Here is a 27,895-nt window from a genome sequence, read left to right as displayed (position 1 = left end):
GTGAAATTTTTTGTGCAGCCCTTCGGGAACGTTTGGGCTTTTGGAATTTAGATAGACTATAATTAAACATAAATCAGCTGTTCACATGCAAACTGTCATGAGCTCACAAGAGCACATTTGAAAAAACTGAATATACAGACACCATCAGAATGGACACTTTATTGCACCAGGATTGCAGTAGGTTTCAACCATTTATAGCTTCAAAAGCAGCATGGAGCAGAGCTTCATGCATCATGACCAGTCAACATCACAATCTCAATCTTACTCAAGGTCAGCACCACAGCTCACACATTTGTTCCAAATGTCTTTCACCACAGACAATGAATGATATCAGACTGCAGAATTAAAGTGATTGTAATACTTGTGCATTTACCATGGAAGCAGGCTGTTAAATTCTAGATCAGTTGTATTTAACATCCTTCAATGATATGCAATCACCTTATCATATTACATTCATTTCCTGAACACAGACAGCAGTGCCTGGTTTCCATGGTGCTAAACAAGACGTAGCACATGGGGCATGTTCACAAATACAACTCAATCTGGCTGACAGATTTACAGAAATAGTAGCTAGTTATCTGTATATCTGAGAGAAGGAACTAACTACCCACTCAGCTCTTGTAGTTAAGTTAATAAAGGGAGGACGATTGACTGCTGTCACACACAAACTTCCTGAACAATTTAAACCACCTCCTGTCAATACGTCACACCCTCAGCTGTAGGGCAGCATCTGTCTCCTCCCTTTCTCCATTCCCTCTGTTCTCTACACTCCTAATACCCCTTGTACACGGGGTATGTCAGGGCCACACCCTCAACCAGCACAAACACGCAGGTTATAAGCCTTTTTTAATTCAAGCGTTCTGATGGGGGAATTGGTGAATGGGATATTAGTGACCATGCCCATAATGCTATATCTTGTAGAAAATCTCAGGAACATCCCTCAGAATGTCTCATTTACTGTTTTCCAGTGTCAGTGCAACAGCAGGTACATTCAAAGAAAATCTGTCATTTAAAAAGAAGAAAAAACCCGCTTAACTCACCAAAGCTTTAAGAAAATATGAACTATAAAGCTAGTGACATCACAAAGGCAGAAAGAGTCTTATTTATAACCACTGATACTCCAAATAATTATTACGACTGATGCAGATGCTGGAAAAAGAAACTTTTCATCTGCAGTAAAACCTACAAGAGCTCTTGGTCAGACAGACACACACACACACACACACACACAATTAGCTTGTTTTGGCTTCAGACACTCGAAAGCATGTGAGAGATGCAGGTCTGAGCTGTGGCGTGAAGATTGGGCGTTTAGGAAAAGCAAGAAAGAACAGGACAGACAGGATTCAAATCTCCAGCCTGAGATAAAGTTACAGCAGAGCTGCAGCTACATTGTGCTTTTTACATTAATTACAAACACACACACACACAGGGTGTCCCTCAATAGTCCGGTATATCCAAAAAGTCCATTTAGAAGAAAAAGAGAAAATAAATATGCATATCATGGCACATGTGCTGCTGTGGTTTGGTGGGGCTTCAGCAGGAGTGATGCTCGCTGGGTGAGGCAGGGTGGGAGTGGGCAGAACGTCTCCCACAAAGTTGTCTGTTTCGCTACGGAGGAAGGGTGCCAGCTCAGAGCGGGGTCTGTGCGGTGCTGCGACCGGACTTCATCTTTTCCATGCGTTTGGACAGGTGGCTGTTGCTCGCCTCCAGCTCCTCAATCTTGTCCAGAGCTGCGCGAAGCTGCAAAGGCAGGCTAGTCACACACTGGTCTACAATTAGAATTTTGCATGATTGTGGAGAACATACCTCTCTCTGCAATTTGCGTTTTTCAGCCTTTAGTTCATCCTCAATTTTCTCTGCATTCTCTGATGCAGACTTATACCGAGTCACCTGGCCTTCCAACCTTGTCACCTGTTTTATGTAGAGAACAAATCCACAGTGAGAAGCGAATCAGGGGTGTAGATCTGGAGCAGCAGCAGCAGGCTGATTAAGCTCGACCTACGTTCTGCTCCAGAGCAGTCACGTCTTGCTCAGACTTCACCAGTTTAAATTTCAGGTCATTAATTTGCCTGCTGGCATCTCCTGAAATTAAATCACACAGAAAAAAAAAAATGTATTCCTTAATTCTCCTGAGAATTACAAGACATTTTGAGAATTGTTTTAAAGGTGCATTGTCTGAATCGACCCTGAAACGGTTTCCATCTTTATGTAGGCATAGTCTTTGGCTATGAATTTCACATTCAGGTCAAAGGTCAGACCAAATAAAAAGATATAATATTATTTTAACATGTTACATATTCAGAAATGAATACAGGAATTAACAGTTCCATTCAGTGCATTTATTACAGAATTTAGTAATAAAACTTACTCTGCACATCCATAATATTTGGGTCACTTCCATTCTCCATAATCTCACCATCTGGACTGGACGCTTCATCCATGCTGTTCTTCTGATTCTTCTTCTCCAACTGCCCTTTCAGTCTTTTCACCTGAGAAGAGCAGGGAACGGAGACGTTACTCAAGTTAATACTGTTTTTCAGCATTTGATGGGTTTGATGGGCAAAGTTTCTTCCTTACATGCTCTATTAAATTCTCCCTCTCATCCACCAACTTCCTCAGCCGGATTTCTGCAAGAGACGAACCAGATATAATGTGTGCAGAGATATTCATAAGCTTCCAGAGGTACAGGCTGATGTTAATTCAGGAGAAATGAACAGTGAGTAAGAGAGGTTAACATACCACAGATGGGACGAGCCAGGGAACGGAGTGGGAGGATGAGGACACGTAACTGATATATCTTTTAGATATTTTGTAGGGTGGGCAGCATGGGGGGCAGGGTTTAGGGGCTGCATGCAGAGCTGAAGCCACAGATCGTGATCTCTCGTGCATTTAATCCACATGCCACTCAGTGTCACTGTTCCAGTCATATTCATTCAACAAACTGATCAACAGCCAATAAAAAAAGACATCAAATTATACTGGTTTATTTCAGAGTGCACTTCAAAAATCACAATTAGTCTTTGACAAGTGAAAATGTGTATAATAAGGATATAAAATTATTCCATCAACAATAAACAATCCATTCAGTAGAGCTCTAAAAAATAACGCTGAGAAACAAGAACAATGACATCAACATAAAAAGGCCAGTTCCGATGCATATGTGCTTCATTCTGTGTTTCTAGATCAACAAAAAAGGTTGAGTTCAGTAGATGATGCTCACAACTAATTTAAATGTTTGTTTTTTGCTGCAGTCACAATTAACACTCATCTGGTATACAAAATATTTGACAAACTGACAAATTAGCATTTTTGACAATTTCCTTTTCCATTTGTACAATGTTTCCATGAATACAGCGTGCTTCTGACTAAATGATGACAGTTTTGACGGGAAGCAGATGTGACAATGAACATGCATATCTGCATATCTTTGGATTTGGGTGTGTGTGAGTGCATTAGTCTGTGCTTTGGGTGAGATTTAGAAGTGTTGAAGTTTATGACCAGAAAAGCCGTTTTATGTCCCATAAATCCCACAAGAGTAAGAACGTTATACAACAAACCCTGCTGAGACACTCCTGTAAATGGCTTTTTAGGTTTATGAAATCTTAGAACACTTCCTTGTTAGAGCAAATATGATGAAGTCATTCAAGTAAAGAACTCAGGCCCACCAGCTGGATATTGATGTGCTAAGACATTTTGCAGTCTTCTTTCCCCTTCCCCTTGTTCTTCTTACTCTTTTTTGAGCTCTTCCTTGAAGTCTCTTCACTTTCTAGAACAGTTTCTTCAACAAGTGGAGCCTCTTTGTCTTCCTCGCTATTAACGCTGAGCGCCTCCATATTGTCTGGTAAAAGTCCTTCTGGATCACCACTGGGTGCCTGGTCCTCCTGAACCCCTTTATCTGATGTTTCCTGAAATTCTTTAACTTCCTCTTCTTGTCTAGCCTGCTTCTCTGACCCATCCTGATGTTGCTTCTCCTGTGTTTCATTCCTCTCTTCCTCCATTACAAATTTCTCATGTTCTCCTATCTGTGGTTGACACAAAGTGAGCTGGGATTCAAAATGATGACTCACAGTATCTTCACATTCATTTTCCCTTGGTTTCATTTCATTCTCATTAGATCCTTCTCCAAGACTACCCAGAGGAGTATAATCAGTCACCACCTCTACATCATCAAAATCAAACGATTCTCCTTCATCATTACATTCTTCTACCTCATTAAATATTTTATTTTCAGCATATTCTTCCAAGTCTTCAAGATGAATATGCTCAACAATGCTATTATCCATTCCTTCAACACCATGGAGATACACTGCCGCTGCCCCTACTGTCTGGACTTGTTCACTACTGAAAACTATTTTCTCAACATCCTCTGCTTCAGCTGGGCAACTGTCTGCTGATTCCAAATGTTCTGGTGCTTTATCATCCTGAATGTGCTCAAGGTCGACCAAAGACTTTATGTCTTTGAAGTCCACACATCCTACCATGCTCTTTTCACACAATTCAGTTCCTTGAAAGTTGATTAAACACTCTGGTGGATTGCAGATGGATTCCTGGTTCTCACAGACGCCCTTGTCCAGCTCAATCTCTTCTACCTCTTTAAATAATTCATCCCTAAAGGAACTGACAGGAGCGGTGGAATTTGTCTCAGTACCTGTACTGGGCTTAAACTCCTCTGAAATCTTTATAGGCCCATCACTACTTGGTTCAGATGTGGAGTCTGTAGGTGTTGGAATGGTTTGATAGTGGTCTTCAGGGTTCAGAGTAACATTTTTGAGGTGGTGATCTTCTTGGAAATTGGTTAAAGGTTCCGGTTGACTGCTAAGGGAAGCATATTTCTCTTGGTTTTCGTCTTTGTCCAATTCCTGGCTTCCAGGCTCTTTAGGTAGTGCCTCTATAAAGCCATCTGTAGAAGAACAAGGCTTGAACTTTGAGTCAGGGATGTCAGAAGTAACAAAATGTGCAGGATTATGAGATTCTGCGTCAGAAATGACACAACGGTCATTAGGGTTCAGAGCATTTGCAAACTGCACATAGTCCTTAGTCTCGTTGGGCGAGGACTTCTCATTTCCCATGACTGATTCTTCTTTGAATGATGCTGCTTTCTCTTCATTAGCCTTGGTGTCTTGTAACGTTTTGTTGACACTTTGACCTGCTCCTTTCTGCTTCTTGCCTTTTTTCTTCTTCTTTTTCTTCTTACCAGATGCACTTCCACTTTCAGGCTGTTGGTCTGTCTTGAGAGTCTTGGTCGGTGTCGGTGATTTAATGTCTTCTTCACTCAGCAGAACAGCAGATTTAACAGGTTCGGGTAAAGGAGATGGTTCGTTCTCTGATTCTTTTCTTTGTTGAGGTGCTTTGGTGGAGTGGGAATTCTGTTCCAACACAATTTCTGATGAATTCGAACTAACATGAAGGTCAATGAGCTTTACTTCTCCAGCTACAACATCAGCATTCTTGGTGATAGATTGAAGCCCTTCATTTTCTGTTTCTGTCTCTCTGGGGCAAACATCCTCAGTCGTCCCCTGTCTTGTAACAGATGCCTCAGCACTGTGTCTCACTATTACTTCCACAACAGCCCCTGGCTTTATTGGGCTTCCTACAAACTCTTCTAAACCCACAGCTTTAAGAGCCATGATGGTCTCAGTCTGAGAAGTAGGCATGTCCCTGTCTTCTGCTTCAGAGTCTACATGAGAGTTGGCCTCTTCACACAGCTGGGTCTCTGTCTCACAAGGGGGAGGCGGGGAAACATGATTCTCTTCCTGCAGCGTTTCAACCACCTTCACAACTCCAGGCTGCACCTCTTCACTTTTGCCTAGGGAACCATCAGTGAGTCAGTTTCCAAAGGCCATGAACAATTCTGCTTTTGAAGCTCTGCTCTGCCAATTAGCAAAAAATCAGGAGGAAATGACATGAAATCAGTAAAGAAGAAGAGAGGAGGGAAAGGAGCAGGAAAAGGGCAAAGCTCTTCACTGCATATGAATTAAGCTATGACAGAAGCATGGGATAGTCTACGGTCACATTCATGAGCACCAAATCAAATATTATTCATTAACATGAACTTGACAAATGAACATGGCTATTGTATAGTGAACTCTAATTTAATTGTCCCTTGGGCTAGAGAAAATATTGGATCACAAGTTGGCGCCCAGGATACAAAGTGATATCAGAGCAAAATTATTTGAAAGCTATTCAGAATCATTTAGAATGCATATTAAAATAACAAATCATAATTAATGATTACAATTATTTTAAATTCAAATGTTAAAATTTGTAAACCACATGAATTTGGAAAATAAATAGTACACTCCACAGTTATTGTAACCCTCTGTAGATTAGTTAAAAAGTGAATAAAACTTCATATGAACTGTTATGGTAACTGTTAGGGTTGATGGAATCACAAACTCCATTATATACAAAGACACTTGATTACATTTTCTAGTTTTTCATTGTGAGATGAAGCTATTTCCATCCAAAGGTGTATTTTTATAAAGGGTGCCAATAATTGTGGAGGACACTGCATGGTAATTAATGTCTGATGCACATGCATGCAGTTTTGGGAGCCAGTAATGCATTAGCAGCGGTACAGGAGTTGAGATGCTGGTCTCCGTGAAAGGACAGCATGCTCATGCAACAATGAAGCTCATCTAGAAGTGTAGAGAAGGGAAAACATCTCCTCACCCAGCATGCTGTTCCCCTCGGTGGATGAAGTCTCGTCCATCAGAGCCTCTCCTGTCTCCCCATTGGTGCTTAGGTCTGGTCCAAGAACAATACCATGTTTCTGAAGAGAATTGTAATACGAAAGTCTTTTTTTATGAATTAATTCATCACAACAGCGTGAGATTGTAGATCCTGTTGCATCTACAATTCAGTCACTACAGTGAATGAATTTCTGGAAATTGTTGATATTGTAAAACCTTTGAGAGGTCTCAACTGTACCTTCAGAATATCTTTAAGCTGGACAACCTCATCCCTGAGCTCATCGCGCTCATTACGGATCGCATCAGAGTATTCCTTCTGCCTCTCTAAGGCCTGAAAAGCACGCCAGAGAACGAAAGGTGGAAGCACAGGCAAGATCGGGAAAGAGGAAAAAATTAGTGAAGAAAAGAAAAAGCGGCTGACCAAGTGGACATTTCAAAACCTAAATTTGCTCTTCAGACTACACACATGAAGCAGTTCCTCTCAAAATCTAGGCCTTTAGAAAAGTCTCGGGGTTTCTACAGCATACCCCAATTTTTTTATTTTTCCAGTCCACTGTCTCCTGCAGGTCAGCAATCTCCCTGACAAAGCAGTCCTGCTTCAGACGCAACTGACGGATCTCCTGGACAGTGGAAACGTGAGGAGAGGACAGGATAGATAAAGAACAAGAGACAGGATGGTGACAGAAGCATGCACTTGGAGAACATATGGATGACGTGGCTGAAAATAAACTGAAAAGGTGAAGCAGATCCCTACAGAAGCCTCAATGTGACCAGAGCATACAGAAGGTGTTGCAGATTTTTAGACTGTATGTGTGTGTTTCTGTACAATTAATAAGAAAAACAAACACACACACACACACACACACACACACACACACACACACACACACAAGGACTCACATTCAGTAGTTCTTCACTTTGTTTCAGGGTCTCTTTCAGCTCATTGAACTGAAACTGCAGGATCCCATGAGCGTGCTTCTCCCGTTCTAATTCCTGAGGAGAGACAGCAGCAATCATGAAGCTCCATCTCAGCACCTCTCACCCCTGCTTCACCCACTGGCCAGTGAGGCATATTCATATATTCATATTTTTATAAATGAGGAGTATCTTACAATTAAATTGTTATGTTATGGTAATACAGGGATGGATACAGGGGTTCTTCATGTATGGAAGAATGGAATGACCTCTGTGTGACCTGCTCACCTTGGTCTTATCCTCACACTCCCGCCTTGTCTCAGATAAAAGCTCCTCCAGCTCCATGAGTGAGTCCTTCAGCACATCCACTTGGTACATGAGGTTGGACTTCTCATTGTCCAGCTGGGCGTTGGACACCATGGCCTTACGGTACTTGTCTTCAACTTCCACCATGGCATCCTGCATAGAAGGTCTAGTTAATGTCACCATCCACCCCCTACACCCCCACCAAAAAAAGGCAAATTAAATTCTAATGCAAAATTCCTGGTTTTGGATGTTCCAGTGATTGAGGACAGGATTGTTCACACAAAATTTCTACCAAATCGTTAGAACAGGTACAATGAGGACTCAAGTGGTTGGCATCAATCTCCAGATACCTTGACTTCTTTGAGGCTCTGCATATATTTGGCCTCCACATCTTGAATCTGATCCTTAAGTTCATGAATCTCCTGGGATGAAGAAGAGCGTGGAACAGAGCAGAATGAGCAGCGAATGAAGAAAAAGGCATGATGATAACGGAGAAGCTGAACAGATGTTAGTGGTGGCATGAAACATGTCTCTGCGTAAAGATCTGGGAAGAAACTCAGGAGAATAAGAAACTCCTCACCAGTGAAGGAGCGCAAGCAGGTTAGCTCAGCAGAAATGGCAGCTGGAGTGCAGTGCTTGACTAAGAACTGTAAATGGAGGTAGTAGATACTCACCTTGATCTCTCTTATGGATGCCTCAGCATCAGCAGTGATTGCGGTGTCCGCACTGCCTCTGCGGGAGGAAGTTCCGCCCAGGGAAGCGAGAGTCGCTGTTGACAGTGAGGAGGCTCGTGATGTTCCCTGGAGGAGGGTTCATCGCGTTAAAGCCAGTAGTGAGTGTGTATGTCCAGCATTGTGTGTCTGCGTGAAACTAACCTTCTCTGGGTAATCTCTGTCTAACCGATCATCCTGCAGGAAAAAAAAAAAAAAAAAAAGGTTATTTAAATTAAGTATGAGATGGAGTGTTGTTCCCAATGGAATTAGATTAGAAAAAGGAGCCAAGCACATTTTACATATGTTGGTAGCATTATCATTCTAGTAAATGTTGAATATTGTGATCAATTCTGTTGCCAATCGAGTGATCCAGAGGTTAGGGTGTTCCTCCTGGCAGGTCAGGGTTTTAACAGTGAGCTTCTGGTTTCAGTTTTTGGGGCGTGTTCACTACTTCACCTGTCAGAAGTGTTGAGTGACAGGGCTGTAGAAACAATCATGGACAGCAGAAATACAGCATTTTATTTACTGAGCCATAAACATTTATAAAAATGTGGTGTAAAAAGCAGACCAGCAGACTGAAATGATTGAAAAATGTCAAGTAGCATCAGAACAAGCTATCTGACTGTAAAATTAGACAAAGGTTTTATGTATTTTTCAGCGACATCAATGCTGCTTTATAAATTCAAGTGTAGAGATTGGAGGAAAACTGGATAAAATGAAAAAAAATTTTAGCACACAGTACACCTACATTAAGTTCTGTGCAGAAATGTTTCATACACAGACACACACAAGCACCAAGGTTATTCTTCAATATTGTTCATTCTGACTCCATTTCAACACAAAACTCCATTCCGCTGCAAACGTGCACCCTTTCCACTCATGCTACAATTTAAACATCCTGCATTCTGCCACTCACAGCATACAGGTCAGGGATAGTCACATGGTCCAGGTCCCTCAGCAGGCCACTGCTGCTGGCTGCACTGCGCAGGAAACTGGCCACCGAGCTGCAGTCATCATCCTGAAGGGCCAGCAGAGGGCGTCACGCCACACAACACACAGTCTACCTCGCAACAACTTGACTTCAACTTCTCTCAGTTACACACACACACACCACCATATATCTTCATCAGGACCTCTGCAGGCTCTACAGGCCAGAGGAATATTTTCACCTCAGAATAGGACAAAGGTCACTCACCGCTGGACTGCCACAGGCAGAACTTGCCCTGGAGGAAGTCCTGGACCTGGAGCTCAGAACACTACGGTACTCAGAGGGCTGATATGTGTGTGATATGCACACAAATGCACAATGAGACACAAAAAAAAAAAAAAAAAAAAAAAAAAAAAAAAAACATAAATAAAAACACAACAGCAGCCTACCTGACAAACATTTCAGTTAATGCCACCAATGATACAGGTTACTCGTGCCTCTCCTGGCAGTCAGGAGCTTTTAATGTTCCTGATTATAATTATAATTTAGTGAGAAACACACTGATGGAATTTCAGTAAAAAAAGCAGGTTACAACATTTTATTATGCAAGAAAACCTCATAGTCAAAATCTAAATATATTTTAAGGCCCCCCATCATGTAAATTTCACTTTCTGAGATTATTTAACATTAATGCGAGTGGTGATAGGTGTAAATACTGCTTTGGCCATTCGTCATTCAGAGTGGCAGCACGGTCGGATCTGGAATTTGTCCCCTTAGTAGTCACAAGAGGATTCATTTTTTTCTTTAAAAATGCTGACACAAATTCCTCTTTGTGCGAAACATTGTGGATGGTGAAAGGTGTTGATGACATCATTTCTGTGAACTTTTATAGGCCAGTCTCCTACTCGCCTGAAGAGACTTCAGATCTCAGACTCCCCAGTTTTAGAGGATCAATCAGACCGATATAAAAAGCAAAATTCATAATAAGGGACCTTTATGATTTCACCCTGCGCTGCTTTCCATTACCTCAGTCACATACGTAAAACGGTCATGCTGATGACTGTTAACAGCACAAGGTAATAAAACACACACACACACTGCAGTTAACAGTAACCCAGTCTCAATGGTCAGTATGTCTGTTAGTAACGGCACCCGTCTCTTCACCCAAAACAATCCCACAATGCCATACAATTCCACAGTGCCAGTCTGGCAGATCCTTACTCCACGAGTGCTGGAGCTGCTGTAGCGTGTGGGGACGCTGCTGGTGCAGTCCTCATACAGCGAGCCCTGGCATCAGCAAACACACACACACAAACGAAACGTGACACGCGGGATTTTCACCATTTTCATTTGTAAAAACGAGAGAAAGAACGAAGTGCGTTAGTGTGCAGGGTCAACAGTCTGGTATTTGGTGACAGGAAATGAGTGAGTTCTAATAGGGAAATGACAAGCTGTAGAGGTCAAAGTTCAGGTACAAAATCATCACAAACCCTGCATTTTCTCAGACAGGAGGCAGTGCTCTGCATCATTGATGACTAAACAGAAAATAAGAAGCAGAAGAACAAGGGGTCCGTTTTACATCTTTTTACAGTTATGACAATCATTAGTGACAGAGACTCAGGATTATCTACCTAAACATGATTCAGAAACTCAGACCCCTGACTTCTTGATGAATCAGAAAAAATCAATATGTGGACGTCTGATCAGAACAATGACATTAAAAAAAGGGGGGAAAAAATCCTTTGGGTTTGAAGCCACAGGCCTTGTTTATTCAACTGACTTCATATAAACTTCATGTATGTGTATTTTAAATAAAATGATCATAGTAAAACAAATAGACAATTAAACAGTTAATTACTGGTATTGAATAGTCAGGCAAGTGACAGATCATCATGCGCCTTTTCATGCACCAGCAGAAAGCATCAAGTCAGATCAAAGTCATACACAATAGAATCTGATTTAGTTATATCCCCTCATATTCTTCTAGTCTGATGCAGTTATGAACGAGGAAACAAATAAGAGGAAGACCAGGAGAGATGAGAGAGACGGACACCACCAGGACGGACCTGAAAAGAAGTGTTGTAGGAAGCGCTTGGTTGCCTAGAAGCAGGAAGACTACTGCTGCTGTAAAGGTCAGAGTAAGATCCCTAAAACAAACAGAGCAGGTGATGAGAAGCACATCTCATCAGCTCCAGATATGCCATCTAGAGGCTCCAGACACCGCAGCCAGATCAAGAGGAACAGAGATGAACCCACCGGCTGCTGCAGGTCAGGCCGAGAGGAACGAGATGCTCGGCTCTCATCACTGATCCTGGAGCTCTGAGAGTCAGGAGACACACAGATCAGCACTTCAGCGTCACATCAGCCAGCAACCAGTCAAACCTCAACACCAGAGAAATCAACTGATCTCCACATCCACGCATGGGTCCTCAACACCCCAACTACTAACCAGGCTGGAAAACGTACTGTAATCATCAAGGTCATCGTAGCCGTTTCTCTGTAGGGACATAAGTGACTGTTTGGTACAAGAGCTACACAAGATGGATCTGATTGACAGTTATCAAGTTCAGCTACATACATCCTTGTGTTTCTTCTTCTTCTTCTTCGACTTTTTGTGAGAGTATGAAACAGAACCCTGAAGCAGAGAGAACATGAAAACTGTAGCCCTGCCCGCTCAAGCCAGTCATCTCTCACATGCACATGGACAGGTTCCATAATTACAGCAATGTTGCAAACGAGGAGGGGTGGATCCACACAATGTCACATTCACTAGTTCACTCATCAGTTGAATTAGCACAGCATGCTGGTGTTGCTAGGGGTCATGGTTCCATGTTTGTGACCACTGATACACCCTTTGGGGTATTATGAGTGTAGAGAATGGAGGGAAACAGAGGAGAAATGGAGAAGATGGAAGCTGTGCCAGGCCCAACCATAAAAATTTTTGGAACAGTGGTTGGCCTAGTGGGTTAGGAAATGGACCCATAATCAGAACTGCCAAGGTGCCATTGAGCAAAAGCACATTCCCACACACCTTTACATTTACAGCATTTATCAGGCGCCCTTATCCAGAGCGACTTGCAATCAGTAGTTGCAGGGATAGTCCCCCCCTGGAGCAATTTAGGATTAAGTGTCTTGCTCAGGGACACAATGGTAGTAAGTGGGGTTCAAACCTGGGTCTTCTGATTCATAGGCGACTGTGTTACCCACTAGGCTACTACCACACACTCCTCCCCAGGTGTCTTTCATGGCTGTCCACTGATCACTCAGGGTGATAGTTGAATACAGAGGACACATTTCGTTGTGTGCAACATGTACTGTGCTGTACATGACTTCCCTTTGAGGAACCCTAGTGGTTTTTTTTATGCCACCACACTAAGCGGCATAAAAACAGAAGTTTGGAGGATTGAACAGCATTTTTTACACTGTTTTCTTGCAACAAAATGCTTTTTCTTTTTACGCCGTTGTGTGGTGAACCTGGTGATTATTGGCCCCTTCTCCCTCCATGGTTTGCCATGGGAGTGTGCCGCTGTGGCCTCATAGAAAACGTATGTATCATTATTATTACTTCTACTACTTAATAAGCTTTATTTCACATTTGCGGCTGCCGGTGCTCTCCCGTTTGTCAATCATGCCAACGGGCCCCTCCTCTTTTCAAACTTTGTGGGTAAGGTAGTTAGTTCCTCCACTCCAACATACAGATAACTAGCAAGCAGACACTTTGTTTCATGTTTTTTCTGAACTCCAAATGGGGAGAAATAGCTGAATTCAAAGGCATGAATCCATAAACTAATCCGGCATGTGAATGTGTTTTCTTTTTTTTTTTTTTTCTTTCTTCAGTTTTGCTGTTCACCATCATCCCAAACCACCATCCATCCACAGAGGGTCAAATTTTGAGTGTTGAGATCTGCATATGTACATTGTGTACATACACAATGTGATGCATCTTTGATTGTAATTAGTAGTCTTTGTGAGTTTAGAGTAAAAAACAAACAAACGAGAGCTCTACATTAAAAACACCATCACACCACATCAAGCCTTCAGAATTTGAGTTCAACATTAGCTCTTTCACACTCACACACACACACACTCTTTGTGAGTTAGCACAACACAGCAGCACTGCAAGCCCAAGCCTTTACCCCTTCACTGGCTCCTCCATACACTCCAGCTCGGTCCAGATCCGACTGCACAGAGCAAGAATCATCACTGCTGGGGTCATGGGTGACACGTCCTAACAGCCTGTTCAGGGTCAACTCATACCTCTCTAATTACAGTTCGCCCGATTCGACATGACTATCCATCTGCTCCATGTACTGAACTCTCCCCATGCAACTAGACTGAGCAGAAGAAGGCACCATGGAAGCCTGAACCAGAGCTGAAAACTCATGTCTGAAGGCTGCACTCATGGTCACACGATGTTTTCAAATACAAAAGTCTTGTACATCTGTGTGGACAATGAGCAGAAAAAGGTCTGTGTTCAGTTCACACTCCCCTGATGCCACAGACGCCTGGTTCAGATGTGTATGGCATCAGGTGAGCGTGAACAGAACACAGATTAGATTTTCTCCAATGAGCAGAAAAACAAAGTCACTTTCAGATCGAACGTGCTGCGCTCGCCGCGGGGCTCAGCACAAAGGGTAGGAATGAAGATGATATTGTCTTGTTGTAATTCATTTGGACAGTCAAGAAAGATCAGCTTTTTCTCCATTGCCGTTTTGTTTTGGAGTGGCAGAAACAACTAGGGTTGCAACAACGCGTTGAATAAATCGATAAAAACGATTAGTAAAGAGGGAGACTGACCCTTATGCTGGTCCGACTGCCAACAGACATCCGTTCCTCATCGTCTGAGACCTGGAGACACAGAGCGAGAGAGAGAGACATTATTAATGGTTTAAGTAATCGAGAGCTAGACAACAATATACACCACAGTGGGAACTGATTTGGTGTTCTGATTGGACGAGAGGACTTTGCAACATCTTACATAATCACAGGATCAGAAGGTAAATGTAAAATTCTCAGTAATAATATGAACATATCAACTGTGGTATAACAAGTCAATAAAAATCAGTGGATCAATAAAACCTCAACAGCTGGTTCTATCAGGGGGTGCAGAAACTGATCTAGCAGAACACAGGAGAAAAAGAGACAGACAGAGAAACAGGATGGAAAAGATGAAGGTACAGACCGAGGCATGTCTTCTCGCATGACAAGTGTACTTTTCACTTTCCTCCTACAAAAAAAGGAGATGGAAAAAGAAATGGGGGGAGGTGGAGTTAGCCGGAGTGAGAAGAAACACCAGATGTCATCAGAATTTAGATCCTTACTGAACTTCCATTGTGCATTTAACTAACTGTAGTGTAAAATCCAACTGACTATGAAAGTGACATGGTCACCATGATGGTGGATGTACAAAACATGAATTGCGAAGTTATTGAGAGGGTGAAGCACACTGCCACATAATCTCACTGAATCTAATGATCTGATTTACTGAAAGACAGGATGAGAACTTCAGAGTATGCAACAAAGCCAATGGTCACATGTGAGGAGACATCACACCATGCATCACCACCATGCAGTCACCACTACAACATGTACCATCCACTGCTCAATGTCCCCCCATTTGTTGTCGAGTCCATAATATTTCTGAGGAAAGAGAGGAGGAGGAGGAGGAGAGGGATGGGTGGGCAGGTGAAATAAAAGACCACCTGATAAAAAAGAAAAGCAGAACAGGCCTACCTTCTGGACCTGATAGATCTACAGCCAGGAACCGGAGCAGAGCAGAATAGGGTGGACAGAACACAGAGGGAGAGAAGTAAAGGAACAAGAACAAATCAAAAGGCTATAGGGCATGAGATATAAATCAGAACAAGAAGGCTTCTAAAAATCAGGTGTAAAGTTCATCCAGTGACAGTCCAGTGCCAGCATGAGTTTAGGACTATTCTAAGACTAAGTGTGGCTTTCATGGAGTTTACATTCAAATGCGGCCACAGTCCGAGACGATGCCTAATCCCTGTCTGGGAGAGCGCCCCACTTCATCCTGCTGCTGTCACCTGGCACCACCACAAAAAGTCGCATCTTTTCACCATGATAACATATTTTTAAAAGAATAATATAAAAAGGCATTAAACAAAAGGAATATTTGAATAAAGACACAATCTTTGGACTGAGCACAGAACATACCACAGAATTTATCCCCCTTATGTAAAACTGACTTATACTGCTTTGTACTCATTTTTATTAATATTGATACTCTAAAGATTGTATTTATTTTATGCATTTGTCATGTGTCTAAAACGTCAGGTAAAAGATGAAAGGCGATTTGATCCCTGTGATGTGTACAGTAATCTGGAGAGAAAGATTTATTGTAATATTCCTGTTCACAATCTGTTGAAAGATCAGTTCAGGTTTTTTTGGTACATTTTCTTCCTGATTGACTTTCTCCAAAAAAAAAAAAAAAAAAACTTTCTCTCCCTCTCTCTCTCTCTCACTCACACACACACACACCTGCAGCCATTGCCAAATGCCCCACTAATCCAGATTTAGCGGCGGCTTCTCACTGCCTGCATATTGTCTGCATGCCTGACAGAAGCTGTTTTCAACCAGACCACAAACCAATCCAGATAAGAGCCTTAAAGGAGATCATCTATAATAAATCCACCAGTCAATATTAATCATAACAAATCTCTGATCTAATATTCAGACCTCACTCTTCATCTTCAGCTCCTCCCACACTCACCCACCACCCACCTTCCTCAACAGGGGGGTCCGTGGGCGGCCACTCAACGCTGCCCGCGTCCCTCGCCCTGCCAGCCGCCTGCCAGCCGTCCTGCCGGCTTACGGTGACTCCTGCCACCTCCCTGCCATGAGAGGCAGCGGCGGTGGCAACTGCGGAGCTTCTTGAAGATCCCGGTGTGAGTCAGAGTCCTGGATTGGTTACCGAGCAAGAGGGTCCCACCCTGACCCCCAGATCAAGCCCTGCGAGACCCTTCATCCAGCAAAAACTGGTCCGAGAGCAGCGCAGCTCGAGATAACGGGGAGAGTACAGCCTGATAATCTTCTTACGACACACACACACACACACACACACACACACACACACACACACACACACACACACACACACACACACAAAACCCTTGCTTCTAAATTCCCATGTGCCTCCTCATCAGACCAGGGTTTCATTGAAAGATAATCTCTGGAGCATGACTGAGTACGTGTTCTCAACCACACACACACAAACACACACACACACACACCTGCATACTGTAATTCTACACAGGTCACAGCCATCCACAGATCTTACTGCTCAAACCCAACACAGAACAGAAATGCAAGAAAGATGTTTGCTAGGGCTGAAAATCAGGTGATGAGGGGCAGATAAGGGAACATGATTTGTAAGAGAGCAGGACCCTGCGGACATCATACTTGTACATTAGAGTGGAACAACAGTGCCCCTCCCCCATCAGTCTCATTAGACTTGAGCCAATCACGGATCTGCAGAAGCAGGCGGGGCAGACGCTGGCCTGAGGACGTTAAGACGCTAAGGTCAAACGCTTTTCCATGATCTAAATCTCAGGTTCCGATCTGTGAGGTGTGTCCAAACATTTCACTGCCATAATTGAGAACCTACAAATCCCCTCCTGCACCAGCTCACAGTCACAGAACCTGGAACCAAGGCTCTTTACCTCCTTCTGCTGTCTCTCCAGCTCCTTCATGCGGATCTCCCTGGCCTCGGCTCTGGCCGCTCTCTTCGCAGCCAATCGGGCTTCGGCCTGGCAAACAGAAAAAGAGAGGATGAGATCGTTGGATGCACAAAATGACTTTATGGAATCTCGGGCACAGACATGAAACAGGAAAAAAAACACACACACACACACACACACACACAAACACACACACAAAAACTGTACATAACTCTGTCTGAGTGGACACCCTTCATTCACCTGATCTGGACATAACATACCTAAATAGACCATTTTAATTATATAAAATAAATCAATTACGGCCAAAAATATAAGCATCCTGCCCTGATTACGCAGAGATTCTTCCACATAAACTACGCTAAAAATAAGCATTTTCTGAAATAAGACAAATTCCCACCTTTCACATAGAAATCAAGAATGGTTCTGGAAAGATCTTACTTTTAGATTAATGAGTGATTTTCATGCACCTCTCTGCAGGTCACCACAGGAGATTCAAAACAGTCTGCTGCCCAGTTCTGGACTATGGGCCATTGTCAGTGCTTCACTGTAGGCATTATATTCTTTCTTTGAACAAAACTTGTATACTTCTGAGAAAAGAGCAGTGTGCATGTGTGTCAACTCATTCCTGCCTTATACAATCTTCAGGCCCTTTTAAGGAAGAAGCTGCGTCTGTGTGAAGCGAGACAGAGCACTTCCTTCCTGTTACTAATGGTAACAGTATGTGGCTGAGGGCCGAGTGTGCCTGAGTCAGGGATCGGAGATCGGAGACCTTCACAGCCGATGGTGGAACAGAACATGACCGTGTCCCCATATAACCACTCACAACCTTCACCTTTTACATTCCTAAACAGAAACTGTCATGTTCCAATTTTTGGATTAAGCCATAGTACTAGACGAAAAATGGACATTTTAGAAATTCTCCATTCAGAAAAGCTTTTTGCATAGAACTACAATTCATCCATGAGAAACAGAAACTCCATCCTGAGCCAAAGGTCATCAACTTCATGTTTTTTTTTTCCTTCCCCCAAGCTAGGAACTAGGAAGCTTCCTGCTTCCATCCTGCCACGTGATTAGGTGGATAAAAGAGTGACATCGGTGGGCATGGAGAGCAATTGAAGACCTCAGCCTACCACTCACCCCTTCTGAGAATTCAATCAGGTTGAAGAAACTACTACTGCAAATTACTGGCCATGGATCCACAACAATGCCTTCATTTCCCACGGGACGTTGAACTAATAAAGTAAACAAGGGACTTTCGGTAATGGATAAAAGGACAAGCCCTGAACTGTGTCCAGTCACCAGGATAATGGTGGTAGTAGCCTAGTGGGTAACACACTCGCCTATGAACCAGAAGTTCCAGGTTCAAATCCCACTTACTACCATTGTGTCCCTGAGCAGGACACTTAACCCCGAGTTCAAGGGAGGGACTGTCCCTGTAACTACTGATTGTAAGTCGCTCTGGATAAGGGCGTCTGATAAATGCTGTAAATGTAAATGTAGGATAAAGACAGTGTGAATATTATGAAGATCTGCCTGGATGTAAAGCACTTGAAGTCAGCTCCAAAAGAATCAGGAATAACCCCTTGTACGGCAAACACTGGCACTCCCTTGAGTCCCTCTGAGCTGAGCAGAGAGCCACCAGAGGGAGATGAAATGTACAGAGAAATTCTTGAAAGGGTTGATGAGGTTAATGAAGTTTACAAGATCAACTGAATCAACAGGTGAAGTGCTCCCTGCTCTCTTCCTAATATTTTCATTTCCAACCTTCATGAAGAGAGAAGGTCACAGAATCAAGACCTGAGCCATTTTGTTTGCAAGTGTTTGTCTTTTCTACACCATTTATTAAAAAAGAAAACATCTTGCTTTCTTACAGCAGGACTGTGGTAGAAGCAGGGCTAAAGTAGATCTAGGGCAAGAAAACTAGGACTCAGTGAGTAGATGAGTAGCAGCACGTTCCCATTTTCCCTTCGTCAGCGTCAGAATGGCATTTTCAGACAACGTTTGGGTGTGGTACCTCTTCATGGAATATTGAAATTGTATAAATGTACTGTTAGTCGGGCACATTTATCATAACTGACACCATAACTCCATCAACATCATGGTGCTGTGAGTCAACAACAACCACCACCGTAACAACTACAGCTTCAGGGATCTTCAAATGGACCAGTAACATCATAATGGACACGTAATGTAACCGTGACACTGAACTACACTCTGGACTTCTCAAACCCTACAAACTTTTTCAATGATTCAGGACTTTTTCAGGATTTTTTCTCTTACGGGACAAATCATCACAAACACACTATGGAACAACCTGCACAAACCCAAACTCACTAGGCACTCCCAATGAAGCAGACAGCTGACCCATTCACAAGTGGCGTCACGCCTTTTCCTTCCTGCAGAGCGCAGCCAGCACACCCCGCCCTGCCCTGCCACACAGTCATCTAACAAATAATGTCCGCCTCCTGTCACCAGGCGCTCACAGTCACCTCATACGTGAAGGCAGATAATTCACAATCAATAAACTATTGGTATTTCTGGCCCATACTATAGAAAAACAACATTGATCCAACAGTTGCCCAGGAGTATGTCTAAAGGAACACACACACACACACACACACAAACTTTACCTTCTTGCAGTTATCAAAGTAAGCCATGATGTCAGTCACAGTAAGCATACTGAAGCCAGGGTCATCCATATTTCCACACATCACTACGTCGCACCCGCCTTACAAAGACAAAGAAAACCTAACTGTGCCACAGAAGTAGAGATGTGCTCACATCTCCCCTGCTCCTCCTCCTCGTGGCTATTTTTAATGACCTAAAAACACCACGGCTCCATCAATATCTACCAAATGCTCCGGTTCAAGCTAGGTGGATTTCTGCTGTGCCTAATCAGGGACATTCCTGGACAGTAAACTGGGGAAGAAACCAGTGATCAGAGTTTGGGCAGGGGAGCAACTTTTGGGATGATACAAATCAGGGCGGGACAACACACGGATGCAGAAAGAGAGTGAGGGTGGTCACATGTAGATGTAGTGAACATAGGCCAGCGGAGGCTGGGTTTTGATGCAGATGCAGAGAGGGTGCAGCATTAAGAGCAGATAGAGACAGAATGGGGGCAAGAATACATGTAGATGCCGATCAATAAAAAAAAAAAAAAAAAGAAATAGTAGCCTAGTGGGTAAGACGCTCACTTATGAACCAGAAGACCACAAAGTTCCAGGTTCAAACACCACTTACTACCCGAGCAAGTCTCTTACACCTGAGTGTCTCCAGGGGGACTGTCCCTGTCACTACTGATTGTAAGGCGCTCTGGATAAGGGCATCTGATAAATTCTGTACATGTACTTTTTTTGAAGAGGATGCAGTGCCAATTTGAAGTTCTATGCTATTGCGTGCTGGGTAGCAGAACAAGAGGCTCCAATATCAACACAACCCAGATCATAAGATGGAGGTGGAGTTCAATATACAATATCTAATGCTGCATTCATGCATAATAATATTTTCACACTAATAGCAGACACATATGTTTTCTTGTTAAGTTGAACAGCTTACATGACTTCATTAGGCAATATGGCAGCGTAGCACACCAAGAGTAGTGCAACAACTGACAATCTTCAAAAACCTTCCAGAGGTTTAGGCTAAGAGACAATGTCTGGCCTCTGTCACTCAGACAGCGGCAAGAGAACCGCAACCCTTATCACAGTAGGCAGTGCCCAAGAGAGAAAATATCCCCCCGCAGTCCATGTGGGTGACTGCTGTTCTAATTGTGATGCTTATGTGCCATAAGCACATCTACATTTACACACAAAATCCAGCAGGACCTGCTTTCAAGCTGCTTTAGTGTAAGAAGCCAGAAATCCAAATCCTGTCCTAAAAAGCACTCGCTACCACAGTCTCGAGCTTTAATAACATTTATTTATCATTATCATTTTAAATAAAAAAAAAACTGTCATCCTGGCACAAAATCGGTGGCAGACTACATTTTCAACAGGCATTGCAACGGGCAGCTCCTCCCTGCAACAGCACTCTAAATTATATGCGGTTTTAGGAGGAGGGGTAAAGTTACTTGAATATTTTAATTACCACTGTCAAGCAATAATGTTGAAGTAAGCTATATACAGTACATGCCACTCATTCAATGTGTTTTCATTTTCATGACCATTTACGTTGGTAGATTCTCACTGAATGCATCAAAACTATGAATGAACACATGTGGACTTATGTACTTAACAAAAAAAGGTGAAATAATTGAAAACATGTTTTATACTCTAGATTCTTCAAAATAGCCACTCCCCTGTAGTATCGAAAACAGCAATGAATATGGAGTACCATCCTTAGTTCCAGCATCAAAACTAAGGACAAGTATTCCGCGAACCGTGGACGTAATCGAAAAATCAAACAGATAAAATTTTATGTAAAACAAGGAGTTACATATAATTCACATTTCTGGCCATTCTGGTTTCCTGTTGAGGCTGGCCTTTCGGACACACACCAAAGCATTGTAAACATGCAGCCAGCGATGGCGAAGAGGATGGGGAACAATACTTAAACTATTTTTTAAAAATCAGAAAAACAACTTTTCTGTAAGAACATATATGAATATAAGCAAATGTTAACCAGTCATACAAACAAATCAGCTGATTTTATTATCATGGTTCCAATTAATTATGCAGGAGGGCACAATTTTTTTGTATTAATGTATTTGAGACGTTTTTTTTTATGTTGAGGTCAAATGTGTAGCTCTTATTTTACAAAAGAAAGACTGTGTAATAATGTGAAATAGTTCTTTGCATGAAATGCACTTAGAATTTACATGTAAATGGATTACAAAAGAAAACAGAAAAGCACTGCTGAACAGTGATTAAATGTGATTTGTCATAGTGCAGGTTAGTTTTTCTACACCCACTCCATAATCACATAGTTTTAGGTGAATAAATAGGACAACATGGAATTCAGAAAAATTTTACTGATTTTGTATTGTGACTAGACTAATACAGCATCATATATGAAAAAATTATTCCAAAAATCAAATCAAACTACCCTCATCTTGATATTAAATGGGTGCAGCCCAGGCCAGGCCCAATAAACACCAACAGAAGGGGCCAAAATGGGTTCTTAAAACAACTGTGCTGCTGACGTTGGCAGTGGACTGTGTTCTCCAATGAAACCACGCTACAATTGGACACGTAAGTCAAGCAACCAAGAGAGACAGCTGAATTTGGTTGGCCAAGAGCATAGTCATCATGGTATAAGACCAGACATCCATATCAGATGTCAATGTGAGGTTTCATTACTCAAAACCACAGGTCTCCTTGGTCAACTTCTACTGCTCTTGTTTACTGACACATGCCCATGTGTCCATAGTGCTCTGATGTGTGATTTTAATAACTGGTATGCAATCCATCATAGGTTTTGGCACAGAACCATATTTTGAAGGAGTAAGATTTCCACACGTTTTGGTGTGCTGTGCATCTACACTGAGAATCCCAACAGACCTGAAAAACAAGTAAGCACAGCCGGAAAAAGGAACTCTGCAAGGGAATTAACGCATACTAACAAGCTTCATTTTGTTTAAAGCATCTGTACTTCAAGTCAGACAATCCACTGAATCCCGTACACAACATCATCCACAGACAGAGAAGCAGCCTCAGCGACAGTAAGACGTTCCTTCCAAAAACCCTGACTCTTTAATTCCACCAAGTGGGGGGAATGATAATGTAACCATCCAGACGCACATCTTTTGCACTTTTTTTATTTATCGTACAATCGGATAAAAAAAAAAAAAAGCATTCATTTTCAAACCCTTTATTCAAAAACTGAACTAAAATCTTTAGAAGGTGCACAAACATGTTGCTCCTTGAGCTATTCTAATAATAATAAAATAAAAATGGACTAACACAAAAAACATGTATGCTTTACATCTGCCAAATATATGGACTTTTAAAATAAAGTGCCAAAGCTGCAAGAACAATATGCATGTCCGCAGCATTTCCACATGCTCCTGGCTCAGTTGCGTGCTGCAGAAAACAGCCAATCAGAGGGTGTTGATGTGGCAGGGATGCAGAGGTAAGAAGTGAAGTGATTGGCATTGTGAAACACTGCAGCACACGCCTTGTATCTTTCCTCTACCTCCGCTCATTTTTTTTTTGCTCCGCCTTGTCTATGAGGCGTTGAACTCTGTAGGCATCAGTGCGCGAGAGAGACAGTGTGTTTGCTTTTTTTTTTTTTAATAATCAAGTGTCTCCGTGTCGCGTCACACAATGATTAGATCATGAAATTTGTTGCAGACTCTTTTAGTTACCTATTTTTTTCCGATTTAATCGATTCAATGTTGCAGCCCTACACACCACCATTATTGGACTGTTACAGAGCTCACTAGTAACACCCCACCTTGCTTACATGTCATGTGTGTACTATGTATACTCTTTCCAGTGAGAACTATATTTAAGTTTATACTGCTAGAAACTGAATTTCCCTCTGAAAATGAAGCATCTATCTATGTAATGTCTGAGGAGCTCTACTCACATTAACGTGAATAATGTTAAATGTGAGAACTGTAACACAAAAGGGATTTGAAGAGAAAAAACTAAACAAAATGGACCAATATCAAAAACTTCACACCAAAAGTGTGGCCTTCTGCCGCCCATGCAAAAAAAAAATGATTTAAAGTTATATACTAGTTTCTACAGCAGAATTCCACAGGAAGAATTAAATTAAATGTCTAATCACTTTATTGTTGAATACCACCAATGAATCAGCAGATGCAAACACAACTTGTGCTGATTTCAGGTTTAATATAACACACCTAAAAGCTCCATTACTCATGTTTGGAAAGAACCCACAAAGCACTGAATAAACAACGTGGGAATGCAGTCTCCAAAAACGGCCACAGGATGTGCCAAAATGACTAGGCACGCTGGTGCCACTCGAAAACATGGCCAATTCTGGGCTCCTTATCTTCAAGCAAATCAAAGGCAACTGCAATTTTACGGATCTACTCAATTCTTATGGGAAGCAAAAGCTTTTTATAGGCTGGTGAGTGTTCAAAGACCTAAACAAGATCAAGGTTTCTCAGTGCTGGTCCTAAAAAGAGTAATGTCTTAAAGGGCAAAATAAAGTGGGAAGAGCTTTTCCCAAATTCACCACAGTCTCTGAATACATAAGGTGGAAATAAGAGGTTTACATACACTGTATAAAGACACAGGACTTTTTCCTCTTACTATCTGCCATTAAATCAGACTAAACATTTCCTGTAATACATCACTTACATCAAATGTTGGTTTAATGAGAGAGAGTTTTTATTACTTTCTTCAAAGTTTACATACACTCCCAGTTTTGGAGGACAACTTGTGGTAGTAGTCTAGTGGGTAACACACTAGCCTATGAACCAGAAGACCCGGGTTAGAATCCCACTTACTACCATTGGGTTAAGTGTGTTGCTCAGGGACACAATGGTAGTAAGCGGGATTTGAACCTGGGTCTTTTGGTTCATAGGCGAGTGTGTTATCCACTAGGCTTCTACCACCAGTACAGCTCACGACAGAGACGGGATCTGTGTCCCAGTGAAGATGCTGGAAGGTCATTTTCCATAGTGAAAGGGCTCTCAGCGTGGACTGTAATGACCATCGTTACATTTGGAGGAACAAGGGGGAATCTTGCAAGACTGAGAACACCATCCCAACTTGGCATCATGTTGTGGGGGTGTTTTGCTGCTTAAGCACTACACAAAATAGATGGCATCATGAGGAAGGAACATCATGTGGAAATATTGAAGCAACATCTCAAGACATCAGCCAGGAAGGGTCATCCAAATGGACAATGACCAACACAAAGAAAAGACGTTCAAGGTGGCCTTCAAACCTGACACAGTTACACCTTGCGGAAAGACACCCAAAGTTTTTCACAAGCCATACAAGGAAATGCTACCAAATACTAAGGAAATATAATAATTACTGAACAGACAGTAAGAAGGAAAAAATATATAGTGTTTTTATATACGGTATATAAACTCCACAATCACTTCTTAAATACTTCAAACTTAAATACTTTCATTTTAAGAAGTGACCCAATCAGAATGATCTACTGTAATTGCTTACTATCCAACACTGCACTTGAAAAGAAAGAATGAAAATATTCCAGTTTAAACGGTAATATGATCGCTGCGCTGATAAACAACAATAACCAGTTTCTGCTTTTTTCAGATGAAGGCCTTTTTTTTTCTAGCATGAATATGTGTGTAGAAGCTGATGACATGACGAACGTTTAATCACCCAGACAAGTCTAAAAACCCGGCCATGCTTACTCTACACAACTTACTTATCAAACTAAAGCCCACATATGAAAAACAATAAAAAGCAAAAATGGCATCCCAGGAGGAGTCAGATTTTGAAACGCTGCTTTAATTAAACAAACTGATTAACAGCTCTGGCGGGGGATGCCGGCATAAATGGCATTTAAGTGACAAAAAATGTAATATATTGCATTTTAATGCAGAAGATCACAACAATCTTCATATTTCAAACTACAAAAAAAAAAAACCCAGATAAAATATAAAATACTCTTCAATTATGTTTTAATATTTTCCATTGTTCAGTGTAAGGATAAAAGAGCCATGGGTTTCAGACCCGACTACAACAAAAGTATCTCTACACATCCTCCAAATTTATGACCAATGCCCTTTTCATGTCTCATATTGCCACGATTGTAGAGCCTGTAGTACACTAGAAAGCACAAGTGAATGAACCAGTACATGTAGATATGTACTACACCCCTGAATAATGGATATCTGGACACTTTATCACATTCCTAGTGAACTATGATCACCTCCTGGTCCCTCTGAGTCTGCAGGTCCACAGAAGGGATCACCAGCAGCTGAGCTTCAAGGGTCTTCTATTTTTAATGGCCCTGTTACAGAATCAGCTTCCAACATACCAGTCTGTCAGAGAGCCGCCGTGGGACGGTGGTGCAGCTGCCACGAAGCAAAGCGCTCTGGATGTCAGTCACGAAAATGAGTGAGAACATCTCAGAACCGATGACTCCTTGACTTTTTATTGACAAATTCATCTAGTTTGGGGATAGGAAACTGTAAACCTTAAAAGAATGCATTTTATCACTGCATCTCTGCTTCAAGGGAACAACTGATGAGGCTGAAATGGAGGAATGTTCCCCTGTCACTTTGCAGAATATGCAAATATGATGCAACTTCCTGGTTGTGTGCTGAGCAACAGTTTGTCAGCGACACCAAACCCCACAGCTATCAGTTACAGTGGAGCGCTGGACGTAACACGAGGAACCGTCACACGATTAAAAAGTCTTCAGTAACCGTCCCACCTACAGTTCCGAGTTTGTTATTTACAGTGTTGAGGGTCTGGAGCTGAGGTGACACCGATATGCCTCTAAGATGGTAAACGCGTGAAGAAGGTTTCTACAGGCCTGTGCATTGTCATTCAGAACGTGGACATATTAAAAAGTTAAAGAGACGGCGAATACAAGGCCTGGATCGGATTCGATCGACACCGCAGAACCCGCAGAACCTTCTGCTGAAGCAACGAGAGCAAGCAGTCACAACACGGCCACCAGCACCTGTTAGTCCAGCCACCTGTGACATCTCGTCACGACACACACATCAGGTCAGGTGAGGGACCCGGTCACGAGCTGTGACCAGAACGCTGACACGGAACACAAAGCAGAACTTCTGGTCAAGTTGGGTGAGACTCTCGCCCGCGAACCAGAAGAGCAAAGACCCAGGTTCAAACCCCACTTACTACCATTGTGTCCCCAAGCACAACTCCTAACCCGGAGAGTCTCATGGGGGACTGTCCCTGTCGCTGCTCTGGACAAGGGCGCCCGATAAACGGCAGAAATGTAAGTGTGTGGAAGTTCTGTGAGGACCTCACCTCCCGCGCAATGACATTTAACGCGTCGTCCTCGGCGGTCAGACGCTCTTTGTTGGAAATCCGCTTTCTTCCTGTCCCCTGAGTCCCCATATTACGACTCCTTTAAGACGTTTTGGGAAAACGTATTTCTGTTTTTTTTTTTTTTTTTTTTTTTTAAGAATTCAATACGACCGATTTGTGACCAGCGGAGGTCAGTTTTACTCTTGAACAAGGTGAAAAGTCAGCGGTAACACATCCTCCTGCAGTCTTCTTCTTCCTGTCTTCTTCTCTTCTTCTTCTTCTGGATGACGCCCCACGTGCCGCTGATCCACGTCCACCTCCAGTTCCACAACCCGCTCCGTGCTCCGCCGGGAAAAGTGGCCGAGGGGACGGGGGCTGCACCTCCTCACCCTCCTCACCCTCCCCGCTATTTTTAATGATGAGAGGAGCGCTAAAACAGGCGCCTTGTCTTCTTAAAGGCGCCCAGCCGCGCGTCCGGGTTCCGAGGACGCGGAACCGGCGCTGGAACAGGAACTGCGCGAAGAATCACGCGTGACCTAATATGGAAGTTTCTTCTCACGGCCTTTCCCTCACCGGACACGACTTCTGGAGCGGTTCTGTACGCTCGTGGAAATTCTAATGAAAATGACCTGCGTGGCCACGATGAAGTGATACGGAGAAACAGGACTTTGCTGCCAGGGTTTGGTGGAAGTTGTATTAGTTGCAGCGTTGCGACCTCTGCAGGAATAATTACACGAAA

General features: G+C 42.6%; 1 protein-coding gene across 31 annotated transcripts; it reads right to left on the bottom strand.

Moving 5' to 3' along the window:
- Window positions 1–144: 144 nt before the first annotated feature.
- On the bottom strand, window positions 145–27,625 carry lrrfip1a (leucine rich repeat (in FLII) interacting protein 1a). 31 transcript variants are annotated; one of them, XM_028990607.1, is made up of 28 exons: window positions 27,157–27,625; window positions 17,237–17,323; window positions 15,288–15,305; window positions 15,147–15,194; window positions 14,737–14,781; window positions 14,352–14,402; window positions 13,691–13,735; window positions 12,133–12,189; window positions 12,004–12,051; window positions 11,811–11,873; window positions 11,621–11,701; window positions 11,045–11,089; window positions 10,776–10,841; window positions 9,822–9,899; window positions 9,543–9,644; window positions 8,789–8,821; window positions 8,588–8,713; window positions 8,264–8,335; window positions 7,896–8,066; window positions 7,593–7,685; window positions 7,220–7,312; window positions 6,931–7,023; window positions 6,673–6,772; window positions 2,578–2,627; window positions 2,417–2,489; window positions 2,003–2,082; window positions 1,807–1,911; window positions 145–1,740 (listed from the first exon to the last, which is right to left on the bottom strand). In XM_028990607.1, the coding sequence occupies exons 1-28, from the start codon at window positions 27,244–27,246 to the stop codon at window positions 1,630–1,632; spliced, it is 2,124 nt and encodes a 707-aa protein (XP_028846440.1). In that variant the 5' UTR covers window positions 27,247–27,625; the 3' UTR covers window positions 145–1,629. The 31 variants fall into 31 exon arrangements, with proteins under 31 accessions (XP_028846440.1, XP_028846438.1, XP_028846441.1 ...); XM_028990605.1 differs by having other exon boundaries at window positions 2,369–2,489; window positions 27,157–27,622; XM_028990608.1 differs by lacking the exons at window positions 6,931–7,023; window positions 7,220–7,312 and having other exon boundaries at window positions 2,369–2,489; window positions 27,157–27,624.
- Between the last annotated feature and the right edge of the window lie 270 nt (window positions 27,626–27,895).

The sequence above is a fragment of the Denticeps clupeoides genome, chromosome 9 (genome assembly GCF_900700375.1).
Source record: "Denticeps clupeoides chromosome 9, fDenClu1.1, whole genome shotgun sequence".
Classification (NCBI taxonomy): Eukaryota; Metazoa; Chordata; class Actinopteri; order Clupeiformes; family Denticipitidae; genus Denticeps; species Denticeps clupeoides.
The sequence above is the reverse complement of the archived record's forward strand: the minus strand, read 5'-3'. Positions and strand labels throughout refer to the sequence as shown.

Excerpts from the sequence above, each read along its gene's own strand:
- lrrfip1a (XM_028990574.1), bottom strand. The coding sequence starts at position 27,246 with ATGGGGACTCAGGGGACAGGAAGAAAGCGGATTTCCAACAAAGAGCGT. Across the intron at positions 17,324-27,156 it reads TAAATGTCATTGCGCGGGAG|GCCGAAGCCCGATTGGCTGC; the intron begins GTGAGGTCCTCA and ends TCTGTTTGCCAG. Across the intron at positions 8,822-9,542 it reads CTATCCCTGACCTGTATGCT|GATGATCGGTTAGACAGAGA; the intron begins GTGAGTGGCAGA and ends TTTTTCCTGCAG.